This window comes from Oryctolagus cuniculus, chromosome 20, assembly GCF_964237555.1.
Source record: "Oryctolagus cuniculus chromosome 20, mOryCun1.1, whole genome shotgun sequence".
Classification (NCBI taxonomy): Eukaryota; Metazoa; Chordata; class Mammalia; order Lagomorpha; family Leporidae; genus Oryctolagus; species Oryctolagus cuniculus.
In genome coordinates, this window is record NC_091451.1 from 43461208 (window position 1) to 43486415 (window position 25208).

The following is a 25208-nucleotide window of genomic DNA, read 5'->3' on the forward strand; positions in this document are numbered from 1 at the left end:
GGGAGGGGCACCCAGCAGGCGCCCATCACATCGCCCCCTGCTGGACGCTGCAGGATGGGGAGACGTTTCTGCCCCGGCAGCGGCTCTCTCTGGCTTCCATCAGGCAGACCCACGGCGTCCAGCTTCGGTCAGGTGACCTCGGCTCCCCAGCTCCAGGGATGCCACCTGCTGTCTCCCTAGCCAGGGACTTGTGGGCTCTTTCTGCTGCTGCCGGCCTCGGAGCCACCTCGCTGTCCCCTGTGGGCTTCTCAGCCTCTGTATCAGCAATTCTGACTTCAAGTACTTAGAGGGGCCGGAGCTGTGGTGCAGGGGTAAAGTCCCCGCCTGCAGTCCCGGCATCCTGTATGGGCACTGTCAAGTCCCGCTGCTCCACTTCCAATCCAGCTTCCTGCTAATGCCCCTGGGAAAAACAGCAGAAGATGGCCCAAGTGCTTGGGACCCTGCACCCATGTGGAAGACCCGGAAGAAGCTCCTGGATCCTGGCTCCAGATCAGCGCAGCTCCAGCCATTGTGGTCACTTGGGGAGTGAACTAGTGGATGGAGGATCTCTGTCTCTGTCTCTGTCTCTCTCTGTCTCTCTCTGTCTCTCTCTCTCTCTCTCTCTCTGCCTCTCTGTAACTCTGCCTTTCAAATAAATACATGCATCTTTTTTTTTTTTTAATTATAAAGTACTTCAAGCTGTTCAGGTGTATTGTGGAGACCCTGACTTCCACACTGCAGCCGGTCAGCCCCAGCCACCGGTCTCCAACCGCTCACAGCCCTGCAGGGTGTAGTCCACCCCCAGCCCTGCCAGGCAGCTGGCACGCAGGCATCACCTTGAGCTGGGGCAAGACAGAGAAGGCAGGCAGGGCATACCAAGTCGGAGCAGCCTCTGGGGTCCACTTAGGAACATGCGGTGTTCCAGGAGAGGCACGATTCTGGCGAGAATGAGTCTGTTCCTGTGTGGGGGCACCAGGGGCTGGGGGCTGGGCGGCCAGAAGCCGACCTCAGGAGGTAGCCCCATCACGGCCGCCTAAGCAGGAACTGGAGGAGGAGGCCCCTGGGTCCCGGGCTGTAGGAGAATCTGCTGGCCCAGGGCAGGGGTCAGGGAGGAGGCCTGGGTGGGGGCCTTGACCCCGCACTTCGGTTTCTAGCCTTGCTGGGAAAGTCCCTGAACCCCGCTGGCCCGGGGGAGGTGGAGCTGGAACGTGGGCCCTGGGACTCCTGGGCGTCCCGGCTGAACAGCGCCCCGGGGGGGAGGAAGCCTGGTCCCAGGCGGGGCTTCCAGGCGGCCACGGCCATTGTGTTTGGAAAGGCTCCGAGCCCGGACGGCGGTCACAGGGCTGGCGCGCTGCCTTCTGCGCTCCGGCCGCGGCGACCCGGAGCCGAGGGGCTCTCCGGCAGCCGACGGCCCCCGAGTCGAGGCCCCGCGGGGAGCTCCCGCCCCCTCGCCGGCGCCGCGAGTGCCCCGGGCCGGTACCGGCGGGCAGGAGGCGGGCGCTCGGGGCGAGGCCGGGCTCCCGGGGGCCGCGCGGGGCCGGGCCGGGCCGGCATGGCGGGGCGGCGGGCCGGGGCCGGGGCGCTGCTGGCGCTGCGGGCGCTGCTGGCCCTCCGGGCGCTCCCGGCCGCCGCGCACCCGCAGTGCCTGGACTTCAGGCCGCCCTTCCGGCCGCCGCAGCCGCTGCGCTTCTGCGCGCAGTACTCGGCCTTCGGCTGCTGCGCGCCCGAGCACGACGCGGCCCTGGCCCGGCGCTTCGGGGCCCTGGCGGCCCGCGTGGACGCCGCCTTGTGGGCCGCGTGCGCCGGCTACGCGCTCGACCTGCTGTGCCAGGTGAGCGGGCGCGCGGCGGCCGGCGGCCCCCGGGGACGGGTTGCGGAGGGTGGGGATCGAGAGCGGGCAGCGGACTCCCGGAGGGCGCGGTGCGGCTTGGGGCGGGGGCGCCGGCATCGATTGCTTTGTGGCTTGAGCCGTCTCAGGGGCTCAGTGCCCCCTCCTGACAAGTGATGGCATCCCGCCCTTCTCGGGGACTGGGGGCTTCTCCGGCCCGGGATCCCCCCGGAGTCGCCCCCATGGCTCCACCCCCAGGAGCCCTGGGCACCACGGTGGGACATTTGCCTACCTCCTGCCTCCTCCGGGCCGCAGGGGGCCCTGCCAGGGCGTGGGTTTGTCCAGGGGGCTGGGCCGGGGGTGCTGCTCCCTGAGAGTCTAGGGCGCCCTCCTCCCCGACTCTGCTCAGACCCTGGGCGCCCCAGGGATGGCGCCCTCAGCGCACAGGAACTTCCCCAAGAGCACCCGAGGGCCATCCCCTGGGTGACACCCCTGGGTCCCCCGTCTGCCCTCTGAGGTGGAGTTTTGCCCTCGCCACCCTGTGCCATGGCTGTTTGTTTTTCTTCCGCGGCGGTCAATGCCAAGTGCCTGACCACAACCAGGTGGGCACAAGCTGCTGGACCGAAAGCAGAAATGTGGACAGGGACGGCGGCCCGCAGTGAGAGGCCTGGAGAGGAAGGGTTCACTGCAGGGAAGGGCAGATCGGCTCCACCCTGGGTGGTCACTGGTGCAGGTAACGTCAATTGTCTTCAGTGTCGGGCCGCCTTAGGGGCCTGGGTTGCCATGCGGGTGAAATGACTGCTCCAGGGGCCCAGTAGATGCTTGCTGTTGTGTTTCTGCGGTGTAGGCTGACCCAGAGAGAGGCAGCCCTGGCCCCGTGGTCCCACAGCCCAGCCATGGGGAATCGGAGCCCCGTCGTCGCTCCACAGGCGCCCAGTGGAGCAGGCGCTGGCAGGACGGGGAGGGGGCTCTGGGGGTGGGGGCTGCTCCAGGGGCAGGTTGCTCACCTTGCTGACAGTCCCACCTCTTCTACACTTCCCAGCACGGCCAGAATGGTCCTGCCCGGAGTCTGCCTCCCTCGCCAGCCGAGGGCACAGGGCCAGGGGGTTCCTCGGGGCCGCGGCGTCTGGTCCCCGCCCCAGCACAGAGCTGGGCACACGCAGCCGCCCCACGTTTGTTCACTGAGCTCTTACAAACACGAGGGGCAAGCGAGGAAGGCGGGGCGGGGGATGAAGAAGATGGGGGTGGTCCTGAGGCCCCCCACCCCAACCCCTGCACCCCGGCAAGAAGTGCTTCTTTCCTAGGGAGCCGTCCCAGGACAGCCTGGCTGGGGGGCCCAGCGGGGCAGTGGCTGTGAGCACCTCCGCCCCGGGCGCCTCAGGCAGTGACTCATGTCTGGAGCGAGCCTGCAGAGGGCGGCTGAGGCTGGGCCATGGTTTCCCTGACGGGGCCTCGCGGTGAGCCCTGGCAGGAGGACCCGGCCCTGTACCAGCATCTCTTGATTCCCACCCAGGGAGGGCCCAGGGGCCTTATTTACAGGTTTGCATCGGGGACGCCACTGAGGCCTGCACGTGGATGGCCTGGGGGGGCCTCCCCTGGGCTGTGTCGTGGGGGGGGGGAGGGGCCAGCTGTGGCACGTGGCCTCCCCACCGTGGCTGGTGTGGCTCTTCCACGGAACCAACTTGCCCTGAAGTCCCCAGAGCACGGTCTCTGCTGGGCCTTGTGACATGCAGGCTCCTGTACTCGCGGACGCCCTCGGAGCCAGGAGCTGGCCCTGTGTTGGGGGCTGGACCTAGAGGCGTTGTAAGCCCAGCCTCAGAAGCCCCCTTGTGCAGTTCAGGAGACGATGCATAGCTGCTTACCAGAGTGTGCAGGGGACTCCTTGGGGGTTTCCAAACATTATGGGAACATAGGGGAAAAGATAAGTCAGGGAGGGCTTCCTGGAGGAAGTTGCTTCTCGATGGCTCATTGGTACTTGAACATTTATGGAGCAGACACAGGTCTTATCTTCACTTATTCCTCCCAACAACTCGGAGGTTGGAGTTCCCGTCTCCTTTTACAGATGACAGAAGCACAGACAGGTTGAGGAGCCGGCCCAATGTCACACAGCAAACATGTGCTCCAACTCCCAAGTCTCTCTGACCACTCTGCCACAGCGCTTCCTGGACGTGGTTCTGTGTGGGGCAGGGGGGTGCCTGCCCGAGGCTCTGCACTCTGGGGTAGCCAGAAGTGTGGAGAGATAATTAAGCCTTAGCCAAGTTGAGCAGCTGGCTTCCCCTACGAGCCACAGAACACATCTGTGTTGTGTCTGAGATGTGAACGTAGAGGGAGTGAGGAGGCGTGGAAGACCTGAGTCAGGCCTTGCATCACCATGGGAGTGTGCGGGGCGGGGGGGGGGGGGGAGCGGGAGGGACGCCCTGTCCCTAGACTCAGCTTCCTGCGGGTGGGTGGTGACGGGAGGACCCTCTGAGTCATGACCACAGGTCACAGTGTCAGCGCCCCCTGTCCCTCCTGTGCTGAATGTCCAGGGAACTGGACGGGGTGAGGCTGTCTCCTTCTTCCCCGCGGGCTTTTTTTTTTTTTTTTTTTTTTTAGATTTATTTATTTGAAAGGCAGAGTTACAGAGAGAGAAGGAGAGACACAGAGGGAGAGGTCTTCCACCTGCCGGCTCGTTCCCCAAATGGCTGCAATGGCCAGGGTGAAGCCAGGAGCCAGGAGCTTCATTCAGGTCTCCCACGTGGGTGCAGGGCCCAAGCATTTGGGCCATCTTCCGCTGCTTTCCAGCCATTAGCAAGGAGCAGGATAGGAAGTGGAGCAGCCGGGACCCGAACCATCGCAGCATAGGATGCTGGCAATGCAGGCCGTGGCTTACCGGGCTCTGCCACAGCACCGGCCCCTCCCCACGGGCCTTCTGCCACCTCCCCCCCGGAAGTCCACGAGGCCTCATCACCAGTGCTCTGTCCTGCCGAGATCCACCACTGCAGCCAGCTGGCGTCACTCCTGCTCCGGGCATCACGCTTGCAGGGTGTGAGTCAGGGTGCAGGGGCCACGAGAGAGGGGCCGATGGACCCAGGGGCGTGAGGCATGGTGAGGTTTGGTGCGAGGCATGGCGCGAGGCGTGGTGCGAGGCGTGGCGCGAGGTGTGGCGCGAGGCGTGGCGCGAGGCGTGGTGCCTGAGGTCCCCGGCCTGGCCTGCACTGGGCTCGGGGAGTGCAGGGCTCTCAGACTGCCTTCTCCACCTCCGTCTGCCTCTTCTGCTCCCCAGGACACGCACCGTGTACCCGGCAAACACTTGTCTGGTGGGAGCCCCGTGTGGGCGTAGGAGGCCTGGCTCAGCCCTAGTGTGGCCAGCTCGGGGCACGGGGCCCTCGGTTAGCCTCAGGTCCTCATCTTTAAGTCGCTGTGACAGTCCCTCCCCCGCCGTGGAGGCGCAGCCCCCGAGGCCTCCGGGGTCCAGAGCTGAGTCAGAGCAGGCTTGGCCTGGTGAGCTCAGACCCAGGAGAAGTGGCCAGGCACTGTGGCACAGGGAGATCCTCACAGAGCGGGCACTGAGGCTTCTTCGTGGTTGGGGGCACTGGCACTGGGGTAGATGTTAGGAACCGGCCATGGCGTCGGCACACCTGGCTCAGACCCCTGGCTCAGGCACTCTGTGGCTTCCTTGCCTCAGTTTCCTCATCTGCATAATGGGCTGAGGCCTCGCTTGCTTCCAGCGGTTGCCCCCCCGTGGAGGACGCACAGCTTTTCAGCGAGCCCAGCAGGGTGCTGGCGCTCAGTCTGCCGGATGCCTGGGACCTGCTGCTGCTTATGACTCTGTTTCCCCACCCCTGGCTACTACTTCGGGATGTGGAGAGTTCGTCCTGCCAGAGAACAGAGGGAAGGGTGTGTCTGCAGAGGGGTCAGCAGGTGCTGAGGCTCAGAGGTCTGCCCCGGGAGCCACTCCCAGTGCCTCACCCGTGGGCACTGAGTGGAGCCACAGCATCTTCCGTGCAGAAGCCCCTGGGGGAAGGCGTGCAGCTGGGCCACGCCCCGTGCAGTTAGAGCTCGGCAGGGGCACAAGGGCCCGAGGACCGGGGTCATGGGGAGGGGTATGGGCAAGGCCGTCCTGGCACAGGGACACCCAGGCTGCGTGGGCCCCGAGCCCCGGCTGCCCCGTCGCTAGCACTCTCCTGTGCCCTGCTGCTGCAGGGAGGCGCACCTGCCCCTGAAGGGCTGGTGCGGAGTCGCCTGCGGTGACCTCGCTCAGCACCTGCGAGTTTAGGCTCCGGGACACAGCGGTGAGTGCCCGAGGCAGGCAGAAATCCCCGCCCTGCTGGGTTTCACGTCCTGGGGAAGGCAGGCAGGGAGCGTAACCTTGAGTGTCCTGCTTTTCAAGCAAAGTCAGAAGGAGGTGGGGCGAGGGAGTGATGGGGAGACCAGGGAGGCCTGAGGAGGGGGCCAGCGAGCAGAGCCGAGGATAAAGTGAAGGAGAGCAGTGGCCGGCCCCGGCAACAAGTGCCTCCTACCCTCCGGCAAACAGTCGGTGCCAACAGCCTGGTGGTGAGAGCGCATATAGTCGGTGCAGTCGGTGCCCGAGAGCCTGGTGGTGAGAGCGCATACAGTCGGTGCCCGAGAGCCTGGTGGTGAGAGCCCGCACAGTCGGTGCCCGAGAGCCTGGTGGTGAGAGCGCATGCAGTCGGTGCCCGAGAGCCTGGTGGTGATATCCCGTACAGCCGGTGCCCGAGAGCCTGGTGGTGAGAGCCTTGCTTACTTAATGCCGTGGAAGCCTGAAGACCAGGGCCAGAACAAAGCGCGCGCATGGAGGCGAAGGGTCGGCTGTGGCTGAGCCCACTGGGGCCGACAGAGGGCTCCGGCCGCAGACTGAGGCTGGGAGAGGCTGGCCCGAGGTCGCGCGGCGGGCTGGCTGGTGTCCCGCGCAGCAGCTGAGCAGCGCCTGTCTCTGCAGGAATGCTCGCCCTACGCCGCTCACCTGTACGACGCCGAGGACCCGTCCACGCCGCTGCGGACGCTGCCGGGGCTCTGCCAGGACTACTGCCAGGACATGTGGCACACCTGCCGGGGCCTCTTCCGCCACCTGTCGCCTGACCGCGAGCTCTGGGCGCTGGAGGGCAACCAGGCCAAGTTCTGCCGCTACCTGTCCCTGGACGACGTGGACTACTGCTTCCCGCGCCTGCTGGTCAACCAGAACCTCAACTCCAACCTGGGCCGCGTGGTGGCCGACGCCCGGGGCTGCCTGCAGCTCTGCCTGGAGGAGGTGGCCAACGGGCTGCGCAACCCCGTGGCCATGGTGCACGCGGGGGACGGCAGCCACCGCTTCTTCGTGGCCGAGCAGGTGGGGCTGGTGTGGGCCTACCTGCCGGACGGTGCGCGCCTCGAGAAGCCCTTCCTGAACGTTAGCCGGGCAGTGCTCACCTCGCCCTGGGAGGGGGACGAGCGGGGCTTCCTGGGCCTAGCCTTCCACCCCCGCTTCCGGCTCACGGGCAAGCTCTACGTCTACTACTCGGTGGGCGTGGACTTCCGCGAATGGATCCGCATCAGCGAGTTCCGGATCTCCGAAGACGACGAGAACGCCGTGGACCACAGCTCCGAGAGGTGACTCCTGGGCAGGCGAGGTCAGGGAGGCGGGGTGAGACTGGGCGGGGGTCACAGGTTTGCCACCACTTCCTGCCCTGTTGGTCAGTAGTGTGAGTGTCCACCAGCCCTGTGGGGGACCAGGGACGCACTGGGACGGTTTCGCAAAATGGGCATCCCACATGGTGGCGACGCAACCCCTCTGCCCGGCCCCCAGGGTCTGGGTTCCTCCACCAGCTGCCGTTGTTTATAATGGGGGGGGAGGGCTTCCATCCACTGGTTCCGTTCCCAAATGCCTGCAGCAGCTGGGGTTGGGCCGGGACCAAAGCCAGGAGCTAGGAGCACAGTGCAGGTCTCCCACGTGGGTGGCAGGAACCCTGCGACTTGAGCCATCACTGCTGCTCCCAGGGTCTGCGCTAGCAGCAAGCTGGGGTCAGGAGCCGGGTCGGGCCTCGATCCCAGGTGCTCTGACGTGGGCTGTGTCAGATGCGGGTGATTTCAGCACTGGTTCATTTTATTTGATTCTCAGAAAACCCGGTGAGGCTGGAAGTGGCCCATTATGTCCCACAGATGGGAAGCGACAAAACGAACCATAGTCTGTCTCCCAAGCCCACCAACTGCCCCCTCCCCCGCTCTGCCTCCTTTGGCCCAAACACACTGCTCTTGGGCGTCACGTGAGCTTGTCCAGCTAGGTCCTTCTGGCTCTGCTTCCTGTCCCCGGGGTTTCCCAGTTCCCGTGCTCTGTGTATTACTCACGCCAGAAGCAGAGAGGCAGACGGGGAGAAGTACCATCTCTGTCTCTTCTACCCTCCGGTCTCCTGCCAGCGCCGTCGGCAGGATGCAGCTAGGGCCAAGGAGCACAGGAAATGTAGTCGGCAGGAGTTACAGAGAGGTGATGCACAGAGAGAGAGAGAGGTCTTCCATCCGCTGGTTCACTCCCCAAATGGCCGCAACCGCCAGAGCTGCGCCGATCCGAAGCCAGGAGCCAGGAGCTTCTTCTGGGTCTCCCATGCAGGTGCAGGGGTCCAAGGACTTGGGCCATCCTCCACTGCTTTCCCAGGCCATAGCAGGGAGATGGATCAGAAGTGGAGCAGGCAACTCAAACCAGCGCCCATATGGGATGCTGGCAGCACAGTGGAGGCTTTACCTGCTACACCACAGCACTGGCCCCGAGAGAGGGAACGTTTTATGCTGGGAACTTGTTGTGTGTTTTTGGCTTCATGTACTTCCAGCTGAGATTATTATAGATTGATCTGCCTTTAGGATAATCCTGGAGATTGAGGAACCAGCCTCGAACCACAACGGAGGCCAGCTGCTCTTTGGGGACGATGGGTACCTCTACATCTTCACCGGAGATGGCGGGATGGCCGGCGACCCCTTTGGGAAGTTCGGAAATGCCCAAAACAAGTATGTCCGGCTTTGGGTTGGCTGCCAGCTGGGTGTACCTGTGCCTAGGGCTTCCTGCCATTCTGCAAGGGGAGCTTCTTCCTTGGCTGTGAAGTGTGGGGCAGTGGGAGGGCCCTCAGGTCCCAGCTCAACCTGGGGACCCCATCAGTTAGAGCAGAGCACAAATAATCTCCCAGGGGAGACTGGGCGTGAGGCGACAGGGCAGTCACAGTTGCTGGTCAGGCCCAGGGACCCCTCGTCCGCACTGGGAAGTGGCACTAGCAGGCCTCCAGCAGGAAGGTGTTCTCTCCAAGATCAACCCAGGCCTGCGGGAGCCAGCGGAGGGAAGGGGCGCTCCCTGGACCGGTGGGAGCAAGCTGGTTGGAGCGGGGTGGTGTGGTCAGCGGGATGGTCCAGATGTGGAGCAGTAACTTGCTCTCATTTGCACACTTCCTGCCTGGAGCTCAGGCCTGCCCTCATTCCCCTGCACACACACACACACACACACACACACACACACCCCAGGGCCCTGTGACCGTAAACAAGGGCATGTGGGACTCTCAAGTCAGCCTCCTCCATTGCCCTCGCCAAAATGACAAACGCTTCCTCAGCCCAGCAAGTAAAAATAGCGCGTGTGATGGTGATTACGGTAATCAAGGCACTCACCATTTGTGCCTCGTGCTCACACATGTGCCAGCGTAAGAGTCAGCCCGCCTTGCTCATGTTTGGGATGTGTTTGGGGAGGAAGTTGAGAAAATAGAAATTACGGGTTTGTGGATAATTGGGCAGAACTCCAAAACATTATTTTGCTGTTCTGAGTTCTGCCGAGCGGCGTGTGGGCCCCGGGTGTGAGCTGTAGCGTGGCACACAGCAGCCTGGATTCCAGGGGGAGCTCACCGGGAAGCCAGCGGGCCGGCAGGAGGGATTAAGCACAAGACATCTGTTACTGGGTGGGAGCGTTTTAACGCCGTGAGAGAGGATGCCTGCTCCGTGTCTCTGCTGATACGGGAAACACTTGGGTGCTCATGTGGTGTGACAGTGCCCCGTGGTGTCTGTAGGCCGGGGGGAGGAGACCTGAGGAGGGAAATCGATCCTTTTTAAAAAAGTGCTTAACGTTGATTTGAAAAGCAGAGTGATGGAGAGAGAGGCAGAGAGACAAAGAGACCTTCCAAACTCTTGTTCACTCCCTAACCGCCTGCGACAGCCAGGGCTAGACCAGGCTAAAGCCAGGAGCCAGGAACTCCACGCAGGTCTCCCACGTGGGTGGCAGGGACCCAGATTTCTTGAGCCATCACTGCTGCCTCCTAGGTGAACAGGAAGCTGCACCAGAAGTGGAGCTGGGGCTGGATCCTAGGCATCCTGATGCAGGCATCCCGATCTCGGGCTTAATCCACTGGCACACCACGCCTGCCCAGGAGTGATGTGCTTAACAGATGTGTCCAGAACCACAGCTGGGGGCAGGAGTTGTGGCACTGCAGGTTAAGCTGCCGCCTGCAACACCAACATCCCAGATCAGTGCCAGTTCGAGTCCCAGCTGCTCCACTTCTGATCCAGCTCCCTGCTAACATGCCTGGGAAAACAGCCAAAGATGGCATCACCCACATGGGAGACCTGGATGGGGTTCCAGGCTCCTGGCTCCAGCCATCTGGGGAGTGAGCCAGTGGATGGAAGATCTCTCTCTCTCTCTCTGCAACCTTGACTTTCAAATAAATAAATCTTAAAAAAATAAAAAATAAAAAAGAACGACAGATGGAAAGGGCATGTCCTCTCCATAGTATCTTCAAACACAGTATGGATTTTTGTCATGTGACCAATGGAACCAAAAGCAATTCACCCCTCCCCCACCTCTGCCAGCTGCCTGGAGGCAGGGGATGATGGGCCCTGGCTCTCTCTCCCAACTCCTAGCCTTCACCTGCACTCACCTGTCCCTGGGCACCTACTGTGTGCCAGGCCTCGAGCCGGATACTGGAGGAACAGGGATACGAGTCCAATTTTTAGTGGGATTTTCGCCCCGCAGGACAGCCTGTACACACGTAGATCCGACCAGGGGCCCCCCTACCCTTACTCTGAGCCTCGGGGATGCCCCACGTGTGTTGTGGGAAGGAGCTGCCCGGCTGGACCCTACCATCTACCTCCACGATGGCACCGGGGCACCTTGTGCGACCTGAGCTCGCTGCCCTGGCGGTGAGGCGGGGGTCACCATAGTTCCCGCCTTCCTGGAAGGTTCGGCCGGAGCTTGGGGCAGGGCCTGGCACCCCGTCATACACGCTGAATGAGCGCGGTTACCGAGCTGTAAGGGACGCGGGCCTCTGGGACCAGAGCCAAGGCTGGCCCGCACCTGCCGCACCGCCCCGCGGGGTCCGTGCGCTCCCAGCGGCCGCAGCCGGCGCCCTGTCCCGTCCACCGCAGGTCGGCGCTGCTGGGCAAGGTGCTGCGCATCGACGTGGACCGCAACGAGCGCGGCCCGCTCTACCGCATCCCGCCCGACAACCCGTTCGTGGGCGATCCCGCCGCGCGGCCCGAGGTCTACGCCCTGGGCGTGCGCAACATGTGGCGCTGCTCCTTCGACCGCGGCGACCCGGCGTCGGGCGCGGGCCGCGGGCGCCTCTTCTGCGGCGACGTGGGCCAGAACAAGTTCGAGGAGGTGGACCTGGTGGAGCGCGGCCGCAACTACGGCTGGCGCGCGCGCGAGGGCTTCGAGTGCTACGACCGCAAGCTGTGCGCCAACGCCTCGCTCGGTGACCGCCTGCGTCCCCGCGCCCCCGACCCCGAGTCCGCGCCCACACCGCGGGCTGTGCGCTGCTCTCCGTCCGGCCTCACCTGCGCCCCCACCCGGAACCTCCCCACACCCGGGGCGCCCCTCCGGGTGACCGCACGCGCCCTTGTTCCCAGGACGCGGGGCCGGGCGGTTCCCCGCTGGCCCCCGGGGAGCTGAAGCAGCCCCTGGCTCACCCCGTGTCTCTCGCCCGCACAGACGACGTGCTGCCCATCTTCGCCTACCCGCACAAGCTGGGCAAGTCCGTCACGGGGGGCTACGTGTACCGCGGCTGCGAGTACCCCAACCTGAACGGCCTCTACATTTTTGGTGATTTCATGAGCGGGTAAGTGGCAGGCAGGGGTGGGGAGAGCTTCGCCCCCCAGCTGCGGCTGCTGGCTCCCCAGGACTGTGGTAGAAAGAAGGGAGTGTGGACGCCGCAGGTATGTGCACAGGTGTGGCTGAACAGGCCTCTTCCAGGGAGGAAGTGGCAGACAGGCCCCCACCCGCCTCGTCTGGCTGCCTGGGGCGCCCCACGGTGTCCGCACAACTTGTGACCTAAGTGCAGGTGCCCTCTCCCGGGACCCCCGGGCTCTGGGCCCAGTGTCTTTTTTGATGGCAGGGACAGAGCTGGAACCAGAGGCCAGGATCGGTCACCGCACCAGCTGCAGACCCAGAGCCCTGCCCACCCTGAGCCAGCCAGGGCCACAGGGAGTGTGGTGCCAGTCTCCTGGCACAGACTGGGAAACTGAGGCCAGAGAAGGCAGTGGCCCATGCATGGCCATGCTGCTGGCAAGAGGGTGTGCTGGCCAGACCTGACCATTGTGGCCTGTGAAGGCTCACTGATTCCAGGGCCCTGGAGGGGTGGGAGGGAGAGTCACACCTCCTGCAATGGTATTTCGAGGAGAACCTGCCGTGAGCCAGGCTCTGTCCTAAGGGGTGCTCCAGACCCGCACGGTGTGGAGGAGGAAGCTGAGACAGGGCCACAGGGCAAGCTGGCGGCCTGGCGCCTGCTTTAAAGGGCAGGCTCAGGCCTTGGCCTGGATCCGAGCGAGTCCCGGCCCCACCTGGCCAGGGGACCTTGTGCTGCACTGTCTCATCTGTAAAGTGGGACCGGTGGTCCCCACGTCTGAGCCGGTCCCCACCCACCCAGCCCCTGCTGTCGCTCGGGGGGTGGCTGCTCTTCACTCTCCCCACCCCAGCCTCTCTGCAGGAAGGCAGCTGAATGCGGGGGGCGGGGGGGGGGCGTCCAGGGAAAAAATGAGGGAGCCTGGGCCAGCAGTGAATCCTGTAGGACCCCAAAAGCGGTGTCCTCTTGTGACGACCCCAGAAACACAGACTCCAGACCAGACGATGCAATAGAGCAGGAGGTAATTTTATTTCATTTGCGCAAATGGGCCCCCTACTGCTGCAAGCAGCAAGCGAGAGGAGCCCCGAGCAGCTATCTCACACAGCTTTTAAGGGGCAAAACCACAAAATTAACATACCATAGGGTGGCGTAAGTTTATTGGGTAACTACAATGGGAGGAGGTCGTCGAGGAGGAGGAGAAACGGGGGCTACGTGCCCTACGTGTCTAAGCTTGGACAAGGGGAGGTTGTCCTTGAAGAGCAGAAAGGGGTGGCTACGTGCCCTACGTGCCTCACGGTTTCTTTGTTAAGCTTGAACAAGCACAGGGGAGGGGGCTTAGGTGCATACCAGGATGTTCTGTCGCCCTTATCTCTGGGTAGTAGCTATCTGCTTTCTCTGTGAACTTAGTTTACTCCCCATTTCCCAGGACTGTTTTATTAAGGCCATTTTTTTATGGTGGCTCTTGGCTCCTTTCAAATCCCACCTCTCTGGTGTGTTCAGAACGTCTGCAGATGGGGCGCGGAGCTGTGCCCAGCTCTGCCCCTTCCATGGGCTGTCCTCCGGCCCTCGGCCTCTAGATGAAGCCTCTCTTCTTATGCCTGACTCCCCCCACCCCCGTCCTTCCAGGGAGCACCCATGTCAACCTGACCTCAGCTCCCAAGCCCTCTGCTGGGTCAGGCTTTGTGCCAGGGCCAGGGCCACAGAGGTCAGGAGCACTTTGTACCTGCGTTGAGGAGACAGACCCACGTGCCATCTACTGCTGTGTTTCTTAGCCTGTGCACAGTGCTGGGAGCCCAGCGTGGGGCAGTCAGGGAGGGCTTCACAGAGGAGGAGCTGTCTGAGCATGGCCTGGCAGTATTGGCCTGTGATTGACAAGCAAGATTAGCATGTTCTGCAGCTATCCCAGCTCCAGCCCACGCTCCAGTGGAGGATGTGCCGACTGCTGGGCACCAGCCATGGTGGGTTCTCTTACTGAAGCCAGCTCTGGAAAGTCCCATTCCTGCCAGTCAGGGGGCTGAGTGGTGCTGGGGCAGGAGTCAGGCCGGCCGTGTGCACCCCGTGTGTCTCTGGTTGGTCACCGGCAGAGACCGCGCTCAGAGCCAGCCTGGTGGGTGGACAGGCCTAGCCATCATGCAGGGCCCCACGCCTGGAGGTGTTCACACTGGCTTAATGCTCATCTGAACCCATCTTGAAATTCTCAATATTTCTGGAACAAGGGGCCTCGTGCCCTGGACCCTGCAAAGCGAGTGTGGTCTCTGGGGCACGGAGGAGTGGGTGGATGCAAAGATGGACAGTCAGGTTGGTGGGGGCGCCCCCTGCGCACCATGCCCGTGGACCCCACAGCTCCTGCTCCTTTGCAGACGTCTGATGTCCCTGCGAGAGAATGAGGGGACGGGCCAGTGGCAGTACAGTGAGATCTGCATGGGTCGTGGCCAGACCTGCGCCTTCCCTGGCCTCATCAACAACTACTACCCACACATCATCTCCTTCGCCGAGGACGAGGCCGGTGAGCGCCCTGGAGACCTGTCCATCACGGCTGGCCCCTCCCCCAGACCCCAGAGGAGGCAGCGTCTGGGGCCTGAAATGATTTCCTTACTGGGGAGGGAGGCGTTGGGTGGGCTCCCCCTCCCCCTCCCCTGCCCCTCTGAGCCTCTCCTCCCTGCCGCTCCCTGGGCAGGGGTCTGGACGAGAGGGATGACCTGAGTAAGGGTCTCCCGCAGTCAGTGGAAATGCAGGCAGGTGGGGGAAGGCCTCCCCGGAGACCTCCACCAGCCCTGGGTTCCTGATGGCCAAGGTTTGGTTGCAGTCCTGGGTCCTTTCCAGTGCAGGGTGGGGGTGGGGGGAGGGCCGCGCAGGCCAGATCCGGCTCCAGCCTCCTGCCTTTGTCTCAGCCCTGGGATTGTTCCGGACAAAAGCAGGGGGCCCCAGGCAGGCCCCGTGGATGCTTGGCCGGGTTACTAGGCAACCCCCCAGCGGGGGAGGGGGCCTGCTTGGAAGGGCTGTGGCTGGGAAATCTTTGTGGAGCCGACCCCCTTCAGAATCTGAAATCCCCAAGGAGCAGCCCAGCCCCCCACTGCCACCCCAGCCCGCCGGGCCCTTGAATGCCCTTTCTTGTGGTCAGCAGGGCGCTGATGTGTGTGGAAGCAGAGGTGCTGGTCCCTCACTGACCCAGGGCCTGGAAGGGAGCTGCCCCGCCTGGGGAGAGCACTGGGGTCCCTCCCAAGCCAGCTTCTCCCAGCTCCAGCTCCTGCCACCCTAGCTGATCCCTGCAGCCTCGCTGCCCCGTGGGCTCTGTGCCTGCGGGGTGGGGTGGGGTGCGGGGGAGCCTTCCCTGCACTTGCACAGCCTGGGGGCCACGGCCCCCAGCAGACTGGGGCTGGCAGGGGCCTGGATCTGCTTGGTCCCACCCTAGCACTTCTCAGGCAGGAAACTGAGGCTGGCTACTCGTGCCCAGTTAGGGCGCTGTGCCCAGGCTGGTCCTGGGGGGCTGCCCAGAGCAGCACCTTGAAGTTGGCCGGCTGAATGGAGGTGGCGGAGAAGGGCATTTGGGGTTGAGCAAGCGGCACGTGCCGGGAGTCCCAGGTCTCTGCTGTGCCCCAGCGCCGGCCCCTGTCTTCCCAACTAACAGTTGGCGAAGCCCACTTCCTGGCGGGGTAGGAAGAGGGCAGGGAGAGAGCAGGGAGGACCAGCCTTCACCCAGTGCTTCTGGGCACCAACATTTTACCCACAGCCCTGAGCAGGGGAGAAATGGGTCACACAGGCCTGCGGGGATGCCCTGGGGTTAGCACTAGAGACCCCCCACCATGCCTGGGAGGTACCGGCTGCTCCGTGGGGACAGGCCCCGGCCTTGCATCCTGGGCAGCGCCGGCTCCAGATGACAACAGCCATCACTGATGGGGCCACACTGTTAAAGGCCCTGTGGGGCGCGTCCATTGTAAAGATGAGGCAGTTGAGGCTCGGAGAGCCACCAGGAAGCCATCCGCAGTGAAGCCAGTCACCCGCATTTGTGCCCAGGGGAGTGTGGCCTCGGCTCTGAAACCCAGGCAGGGGCCAGGCCTGGGGGGCTGGGTCACCAGGCAGAGCGACCCACGGCTAGGCAAGGGTGCTGAGAGGCCCCTGGGCAGCGTGGGCGCTTCTGGCAGCCCTAGTCTCTGGGCCTGCTCAGTGCCTTACCTGGTGGCTTCCTGGACTGGGTGTGTCTGGGAACCTGGGGCAGCTGGGGCAGGCGGGGGTGGCTGGGACCGTCCTCCAAGCAGCCTTCTCACTGTCGCCTGTTCATTGTTCAAAGGGGAGCTGTACTTCATGTCAACCGGCGTGCCCAGTGCCACAGCCGCCCGGGGGGTCATCTACAAAGTCATCGACCCCTCCAGGTGAGTCCCTGCACTGGACACCGACCCAGCCTCTACCACTGCCAGGAGCACTCCCCTCCCTGCCACAGCCCAAGGTGGAGATCACTAATAGCCACATATTCCAGATGTGAACACTGAGGCCCAGAGAGGAGAGAGAGCTCACCAAGCTGGTACCACTGGTGAGGGGTGAATTCAAACCCGCATCGCCTGCCTTAAAGGGCAGTGTTCTGCAGAAGATCCCCGCGGGGCCATGGTCGTGGCCTTGACCCAGCAGTCTTGTCTGGCCCACTCCCCTACATCTTTCCACTTTCCTTCTGTCTGGTGTGCCCCTCACTCCTCACTTCTGGGGACACCCATCCCCTGCACCCCTGGACCCTGGCTTGCCTCTGAGATGCCTCCTGCACCCCTGACCCCCTCGTGTCCCCTCCTGACGTGACCACTACTGACTGGAGCACAGTGGCCCCCCAGACCCTCCCTGGCTCCCTTGCCTCTGTCAGGTGCAAGGCCTCTAAGCAGCAGTGTCGGGTTAAGGGCCAGGCTGTGTGTGTGTTTTTTTTTTGTTTTTTTTTTTTTTTTTTTTTTTACAGGCAGAGTGGACAGTGAGAGAGAGAGACAGAGAGAAAGGTCTTCCTTTGCCGTTGGTTCACCCTCCAATGGCCGCCGCGGCCGGCGCACTGTGCTGATCCTGGTCTCCCATGGGGTGCAGGGCCCAAGCACTTGGACCATCCTCCACTGCACTCCCGGGCCACAGCAGAGAGCTGGCCTGGAAGAGGGGCAACCGGGACAGAATCCGGCGCCCCGACCGGGACTAGAACCCAGTGTGCCGGCGCCGCAAGGCGGAGGATTAGCCTAGTGAGCCGCAGCGCCGGCCTAGGCTATATTCTGACTCCATCCACACATGGCTCTTTGATTCTCAGGGGCCCGTTTTCCAGAAGTGGACATGGGTCATAAGATATAGTCAGGGGCGGGGCCCCTGTGAAGGCCAGAGCCAGAGCTAGGTCCAGCCAGGGGCTCCAGGCCTGCCCTGCCCTCCTGGACTGTGTGGTGCTGCCCAGGGCACCTTAGACCTGGCCTTCTCCCAGCCCCTCCTCTGAACCATTTCCATCAGACCCCTGCTGGGCCCCTTTGGGCACTCCAGCCACTCTGAGCCACTCCACTGTCCCCGCCTGGTCTGGGAGACCCTTCACCTCTGGAATGGCCCAGGGCAGAGCCCTGCACATGCGTCCCCCGGGGGTCTCCCAGCTTCCCCAGCAGTCTGTGCTTGGGGGCTCACACCTTGTGCTCAGCCTGGGAGGGAGCCCGAGCGGCCGCTCAGGTTTGGCATCCCGGGTGGGTCCCCGATGTGTTGTTTCCCCAGCCTGTGGGACACGTGAGGGCAGGAAGACCCCCGAAACCCCTGCTGTGCTGAAAGACGTTGTTTTTAAATTGGAGAACAGCTTTAGATTCACGGCAAAGTCGGCAGGTGCCGCCCCGTTGCCCACACGCCCTCAGCCTCCCTCAACCAGCGTGCCCCGTGCTGGCTTCTTACCCATCCCAGTCCCTCTGTCGCCAGGAACTGCGCTTGGAGCTTTGCTCTTAACCAAGCCCTCGCCCCCGTATCTCAGGATTTTTCTAGTGGGTCCTTACTGTCCCTTTTCTCTTCCAGGGTCTCCTCCTGGCCCCCTGGGACAGGTCGTCATCCTGTCGGTAGCTTCCTCTGCTCTCTCTGGGACAGCTCGGGCTTTTCTTGTTCACACACTTTTTTTTTTTTTTTTAAGATTTATTTATCTGAGAGGCAGAGTTACAGACAGAGAGAGGGGGAGAGGGAGAGAGAGAGAGAGAGAGAGAGGACTTCCATCTGCTGGTTCACTCCCTAAATGGCCACAACAGCCAGAGCTGGGCTGATCTGAAGCCAGGAGCCAGGAGCTTCCTCTGGGTCTCTCACACGGGTGCAGGGTCTCAAGGACTTGGGACATCCTACACTGCCTTCCCAGGCCATTGCCAAGAGCTGGATTGGAAGTGGAGCAGTCGGAATACTAACCGGTGTTCATTTGGGATGCCAGCACCACAGGTGGAGGCTTAGCCTTCTACGTCCCATCGCTGGCCCTGCACTTTTATTTTTTACAAAAAGAAAGATGCTTCTAATTACTGACGTGGTTTTAACAAGAGAGGTGTGAGCTCTTCGTCCTGCCGCCCCGTGGCCTGGCATCCCCGGGGTCCCACCTGTCTTCATCCGTGTGGAGCCAGGGTGCACACAGGAACTTGGCCTTAGCGCATTTGTCCTGGTTTTGTGTAAACCCTTCCACGTTGCCGCGTCACCCTCAGAATGGTCACTGTGGCTGGCTGCGTGGATCCCGCTGAGTCATGCTCCCCCAGTGGTCTTGCCCGTCCTGTGGAATTTGAGGTGATCCCAGTTCTAACCAGCCCGCTCCTCTGCAGAGAGCCCCGCGGTCTGAGCCTCCTGTCCACACCCACTCTGGCCGCTCCTGCACCTGCTCCTGGCTCCTTGCCTTTCTGCTCTCTCTCTGCTCTGTCCGCGTATTGTCTGGGCGTCGTGGGGGAGCCGAGATCTGTTGAATCCTGCCCAAGGCCCTGTGGCCAGCAGGAGCCAGGAGTGGGCGTCGGCTCCCTTGCTGCCTCTTCTCCTCCTCCTCGTTCTTCTCTTTTGGAAGGAAAACACACCCTTCCATGCACACGTGCGGCCCAGAGGCCTCACTGCAGAGAAACGTGCAGAGGGGGCAGGCCCGCCCACGCATAACCGCCTGGACACTTTTTGGGGTGATTCCTGTGCTTTGCTCAGCAGAGGTGTTCTCTGCAGTTTCCTTAGAGAACAGCCCCCTGTCTGGTCTGTGTGGGTGTGATGTGGGGGTCAGAGCCGGCAAAACCCAGCCCTTCCTCCGGCTCTGGGCAGCGCGGGCGCCTGGCTGGGCTCCTCCGGCCGCCGTCCCTCCTGGTTCGTCCCCTTCTGCCAGCCCGGCTTGGAGGCCCCTTCGTGTCATGTGGCCGCGTCCCACCTCGTGCTGACGGAGCCCCATTGAAGTGTGGGCCCATGCGGGGCGGTCCCAGAACAGGGCCGGTCTCATTCAGAGAGCCACAGATCCACAGCCAAAAACTAATTAAAATGGGATTCCATTCCTTCCTTGTGCGTCGCAAAGATGTCAGAGGAGACCCGGTTCACAGCCTGGCAACGGTTCTCAGCCTCCTTCCCTTGGGACTCCTGGGCCCCGGAGCCCGCAGCTCTGCCCCCAGCCCCCACTTCAGCCTGGAGCTTGACTGAACCGTTCCCTGGTTCCTCCAGCCACGAGGGCCGCTCTGATTCGGCATCGCCAGCAATGCAGGAGCCAGAGCAGGCAGAGAGCCTCCTGCGAGGCCGTGGTACCGGGCTGCAGCCCCGGGAGGAGAGAGACCGCATAGCACGGCTGGAGGACAGCGCTGTCCACGCAGCAGCTGCCCGGGCTCCTGTCCTGGGTTGGGTTCCTAGAACCCTGGGGGTGTGGAGTGCTCCAGGTCATGCTGCAGGCCCCACAGCAGGTGTTCAGTAAATGGCCACCTATTTCTTCCTGTCTGCACCTGCCTGGCCTTCCCCCTCCCACCTCGCTGCTGGGGGAGGGAACATATGCAAGGTGGGCTCCCAGCCTGGCACTCATGACTTCCTGTGTGTCTTTGGCAGGCGGGCACCACCTGGCAAGTGCCAGATCCAACCTGCCCAGGTGAAAGTGAGGAGCCGCCTCATCCCCTTTGTGCCCAAGGAGAGTAAGTGCCTGCCCAGGGGAGCCCTGTGGGGGAGGGGAGCCCCGCAGCTGGCCCTCGAGGCCTGCACCAAGCCTGGCTCTCGTTAGACACTCGGTTCCAGTGGGAAGAGCTTTAACTGGTAGTGGATCTTATTTTAACTGGCCTCAATTCCTTTTTCTTTTCTTTTTTTAAAGATTTATTTATTTGAAAGGCAGAGTTAACAGAGAGAGGAGGAGGAGGAGAGAGAGAAAAAGAGAGAGAGCGAGCGAGCGAGCGAGCGAGCGATAGATCTTCCATCTGCTGGTCACTCCTGGCTGGGCCAGTCCAAAGTTAGGAGGCAGGAGCTCCATCCAGGTCTCCCATGGGGGTGCAGGGGCCCAAGCACTTGTACCACCTTCTGCTGATTTCCCAGGCTCATTAGCAGGGAGCTGGATAGGAAGTGGAGCAGCTGGGACTCGAACCAGCACCCATGTGGGATGCCAGCATCAGAGGTAGTGTGACCCCTGGTACCACAGTGCAGGCCCCTTGGCCTCAGCTGCTTACACCAGGTGCCGGGGATGGGGCTGTAGGGCTCAGAGGGAACACTGCCAGGCGAGGGATGCCTGGTGCCAGGAGGGGTCCTCCTGGCGTTCTGGGGAGGGATGAGAAACAGGAAACCTCTGGGTGAGGATGAGGGAGGGGACTAGAGGGTGGCCCTTGGGCTGGGCCCTCCAGAAGGGTCTTCCATTTTGCCAAAAGCACAGTGAGGAGGGAGGCAAGGGTGGGCAAGCAAAGGCTGGGAGGCTGGAGGGTCAGGTGAGGCCACAGGGACTGCACGTGGGGTCGGGGCCAGGGCTCGGTGGAAGGGGCTGCGCCTCTGGGCCCAAGCGAGGCAGGATCAAAGACCCGTGTTGCCCTAGCTTTTAAGGGGAGCAGGAACTTGCTCTCTCCAGCCATCGAGTATACGGCCGTGACCTGGGCTCTAACTGAGCCTGGGCTTGTCTTCTGGGGTTGTTACGTGCGGCCTCCCAATAGAAAACGTTGGCAACTAGTTCAACATTCTAAAAACCCAGCCTCTGGGCCAAGTGTGCTCGGCAAGACAGCTGGCAGGCTGGCTGTGTCTGGAGGAGGCTCCGGGCAGCTGGTGTTGGGGTGCAGGGCCCTGAGGAGGGGTGCCCGGGGCACAGGGAGGCTGGGGGAGGGACGAGCTCAGGGTCTCTGGAGCTGGTTCTAGCTGCCGCCGGCTTCTGGCTCGATGAGTGTTTCATTCACTCATTCAGCAGTTTCTGGCCCTGGCATTTGTTCCCGGCGCCGAAGCCAGACCAGGCCCCGTCCTAGAAGGGACAGAGAAGTCATTTAGTGCCCAGGCCCGGTGACAGAAATGTGTGCCGAGTCCCATGGGAAGGCACCAAGAGCAGTGTGAGACTGGGGCTGGGGTCGGGATTCCTGCAGACTGGAGGGGGGGGGGTTGCACTCGGGGAGCAGCGAGGCAGCCCGGGAGCTTGAGGGGCTTTTCTGTGGGAGGAGTGGGGCCAGGACGCCCTGCCCATGTCATGGTGCCCCCCAGCCTTGGCCTGCACTTGGCCTTGTACGGAGAGGCCCTTTCTGCACTCAGGGCTTTGCAAAATGGGACTAGCCCAGGTGGGTCAGGGGTTAAAGGGATTTGGCCTGGGGGTGCTGAGTAGCCTGGGGATGCAGTGGCCCCACCCCCATCCTGGAGCTGTCCCACCTCACACTGCACCAGCCTGGAGTGGGGCTGGACACACCACCGTGTCTCCTGTAGGCTGGGGTTTATCTTCCAACTGAGGCCAACCTGCACCCTGCCTGTCCCCACATCCTGCAGGGACAAGGGGAATGAACCCCGGTCAGCTCCCCAGCACCTGTGGTGGGGCAGGGCAGGGGGCTTGATCAGTGTGGGCCATGCTGTGCACCCAGAAAGCTCACACTCAGCCCACTGTGACGGCAGGCGGGGCCAGAGACTGGAGACTGGGGGAGAGGGTCACCAGACAAGCAGTCCCAGGAGGGTAGGGTTCCATCCTGCCTGTCCCTGACTGCCTTAGACCCCGGTCCCACCCTCACCCCCAAAACCAAGGACTGGAAGCAGAGAGGCCTCCCTGACGCTTAGATGCCTCCCGGTCCGGGTCTTCTCTCCTCCCAGTCTGGGCACTCCCAGGAGGGCACGGCTCGGGGAGACCCCACAGCAGACTGGCACAAGGCAGCTGGCAACGAGGGATCCTGCACTATGGAAGAGGTGCCTGACACCCGGCTCGAGCTGGTGCCCCAAGAGGCACCCCAGGGAGTTCAGAGTCCAGCAAAGCGCAGATGGAGGGAATTTTTCCTGGGCCTGCCTTCTCTGCAGGGCGCCAGAGCTGGCGGGCCGGCTGGGCTGGAGCGGCGGGGAGCCCCCTGACCTTGTGCTCTTTCTCTGCACAGAGTTCATCTGGACCACGGAGAGCACCCCGCGCCCCACGTTGCGCCCCACGGCACACACGCCCACCAAGGCACCGCGCCGCAGCCGCCCTACGGCTGCCCCGCCCGCCCCCACCCCGCGGCCGGCCAGGCCCACTCGGCGTCCAGGGGGCCGGAGGGGCGGTGGGCGGCGGCGGGGGCGGCCGAGCACGGCGGTCCCGGAGCCCTCGAATGGCGCGGTGCGCCTGGTGCGGCCTGCAGGCCTGGGCCCTGGGCGCGGGCGCGTGGAGGTGTTCGTGGGCGGCCGCTGGGGGACAGTGTGTGACGACGCGTGGGACGCCAAGGCGGCCGCTGTGGTGTGTCGCCAGCTGGGCTTTGCGCACGCCGTGCGCGCCGCCAAGCGCGCAGAGTTCGGCGAGGGCCGCGCCCTGCCCATCTTGCTGGATGACGTGCGCTGCACGGGCAGTGAGCGCAACCTGCTGGAGTGCGCGCACGCCGGCGTGGGCACACACAACTGCGATCACCAGGAGGACGCGGGCGTCGAGTGCAGCCGCCAGGACCCCGACCTGTAGGCCCGCCTCCGCCGCCCCCCAGCGCGCGTGTGTGCAGTGAATGCTCACGAGCCTGGGGTCAGGGCGGCTGTGGCTGAGGAGGTGGCCATCTGTGATGCTGTCTAGGGACCCGCGTGAGGTGTGTGCGGTGCGCGTGTGTCCTCCGTGTGTCCCTGCCCCCAGGCGTCCTCCTGCGGTCGTGACGCTGGGCGTGTGCTGTGGTGCGCGTGGCCTGTGAAAGTGGTGCGTGGGTGAGAAGGGCTCTTTTTTTACTTGCAAGTGTTGCAAACAGCGGCAGCAGCGCAATCTGGCCGTGGCACCCCGAGGATAAAGGACGGCCACCCTCTGAGGGCAGAAATGGCTCATGGCTGCCTTAATACAGGCGACAGGCCCAGGGAGGGGACCAACCTGCTCAGCCCCAGGCTGGAGTGGGAGGTGCCAGACCGGCTGGGAGGGGCGTGGCCTGGGGATCAGGGTCCAGAGGCGCGAGAGCAGGGAGGCATCCCAGAGCCTGACACGCCCTGGGGGGTCCCTACATGGCCGCCCAGGAGGAAGGCAGCCCCTATGCAGGAGAAGCCTCCTGCTGACGTCCGACCCCGTCCTGGTCCCCAGCCCATGTGGGTGCCCCGGGGAGGGTGCTGAGCCTCCCAGCTCCAAGGCCTGACTCCTGCTGGCGGGCAGAAGCCACTGGACCTCTAGTGAGCGGCTGGGCTGAGACCTCCAGGACCGCACCTGTCACCTCCACCCCCACCCCGGCTCTGTGAGATCCCAGGGGACCCTCATTGCTCCGGCCCCACCTCAGGGCTGACCAGGCTTCAGGGCAGAGACTTTGCCGACAACATGTCTGTTCACCACCCCCATTCTGTTGCTTCTCTCTGAGCCCTGCCTGCCGGGAGTGGGGGTGGGGGGGCTGGGAGGAGTGGGAGGACCTGCAGCCCCCTGCTGTTTGCAGAAGTCCCTCTGCTCACAGGTGCTGGCCAGGCCTGTGAGGGAGCTGAGCTCAGCTCTGGTAGGGGGCAGGCTGGGGGAGAGCGGATGAGCCGCTGGGAGTGGAGTTGTGGTGCGGCCCACTCAGGGCTCTGTGGGGTGGGATCAGGGTGAGGCACCCCAGCTCAGCCTGTGCATGCACTGGGGGGCTTGGGGGAAGAGGTGATGTCCATGCCAAGGCCTGAGAGTTGAGCTGGCTCTGGGGGTGTTTGCGCAGGCAGGGGTGTCGCTGAAGCCGGGGGCCTGGCCCCTGAGAAGGAGGCTGGAGACAGGGTTGGTGCTGCATAGGCAGTAGTGGGGCAGATGGCCCGCATCTGCCGAGGTTCCCGCGTGCTCATGCCCAGAGGCAGGTGCTCTCCCCATTTCACAGGCGTGGAAGCGGAGGCTTAGGGAGGTTGTCACCCACTAAGCATCACACAGCCCACAAAAGTTCAGAGAGGGGCAGAGCTGGCTCCCTGCTTAGTGCTTCTTGCTTTTATTTCTTTTCTTTTTTTAAAATTATTTATTTATTTGAAAGGCAGAGTTACAGAGAGGAAGAGGCAGAGAGAGAGAGAGGTCTTCCATCTGCTGGTTCACTTCCCCAGATGGCTGCAGCTGGCCAATCAGAAGCCAGGAGCCAGGAGCTTCCTCCAGGTTTCCCACGTGGGTGCAGGGACCCAAGGACTTGGGCCATCTTCTACTGCTTTTCCAGGCCATGGCAGGGAGCTGGATCAGAAATGGAGCAGCCGGGACTCAAACTGGCACCCATATGGGATTCCGGCACTGCAGACGGCGACTTTACCCACCACGCCACAGTGCCAGCCCCTAGTGCTCCTTTTGCTCCCCCAGCTGCGGCTGGCCGTGGGGGAGCACTCACGAGGTCTCGGTCCCAGAGAAACTGTGCCCAGGAGCCTGCACCCTCACCACCTCTCCTCCCGTCTCCAGTCAGCAGCCTGGTGGGACGTCCAGAGAGGGACGGCCTCTGCCCAGTGTCACACAGCTTAGGTCTGGGCCCGGGGATCCTGTGCTTCTGGGTGGCCCTGCAGTGACCCAGGCTTCGGGCCGTGTCCAGGGCCTCAGCCCGGAGCCTCCACACCCCAGGCCGCTGGTCAGTGCTCCAGCCTTGCTTGTCCCATCTTCACCTGCATTCCTCTAGCAAGCCCCTGCTGGGGCAGGGCCTGGTGGACACACTTCCTGGCTGCAGCGTCCCCAGGTGTCCCTGTGTTCACACCTTCTGGAGGCTGGAGGCTGGAGGCAGGACTCCAGTGCGGGCTGTGCAGGCTTGGAGCAGTCACTTAAGCTCTCCGAGCTGCATTGGCAAACAGGAGTAACCAGCAGGAGTTCAGAATGAACAGCGAGGTAAGGCTGCATACACGCC

At 63.3% G+C, this 25208-nt stretch overlaps 1 protein-coding gene across 1 annotated transcript; it reads left to right on the plus strand.

Annotated features, from left to right (window-relative positions):
* The first annotated feature begins 1208 nt into the window (after positions 1–1208).
* HHIPL1 (HHIP like 1) lies at positions 1209–23724 on the plus strand. Its single transcript, XM_051835208.2, has 9 exons — positions 1209–1810; positions 6750–7396; positions 8639–8782; positions 11171–11499; positions 11736–11862; positions 14226–14371; positions 16154–16235; positions 19864–19946; positions 22338–23724. Exons 1-9 carry the CDS (start codon positions 1532–1534, stop codon positions 22883–22885), a joined length of 2385 nt encoding a protein of 794 aa, XP_051691168.1. The 5' UTR covers positions 1209–1531; the 3' UTR covers positions 22886–23724.
* The last annotated feature ends 1484 nt before the right edge of the window (positions 23725–25208 follow it).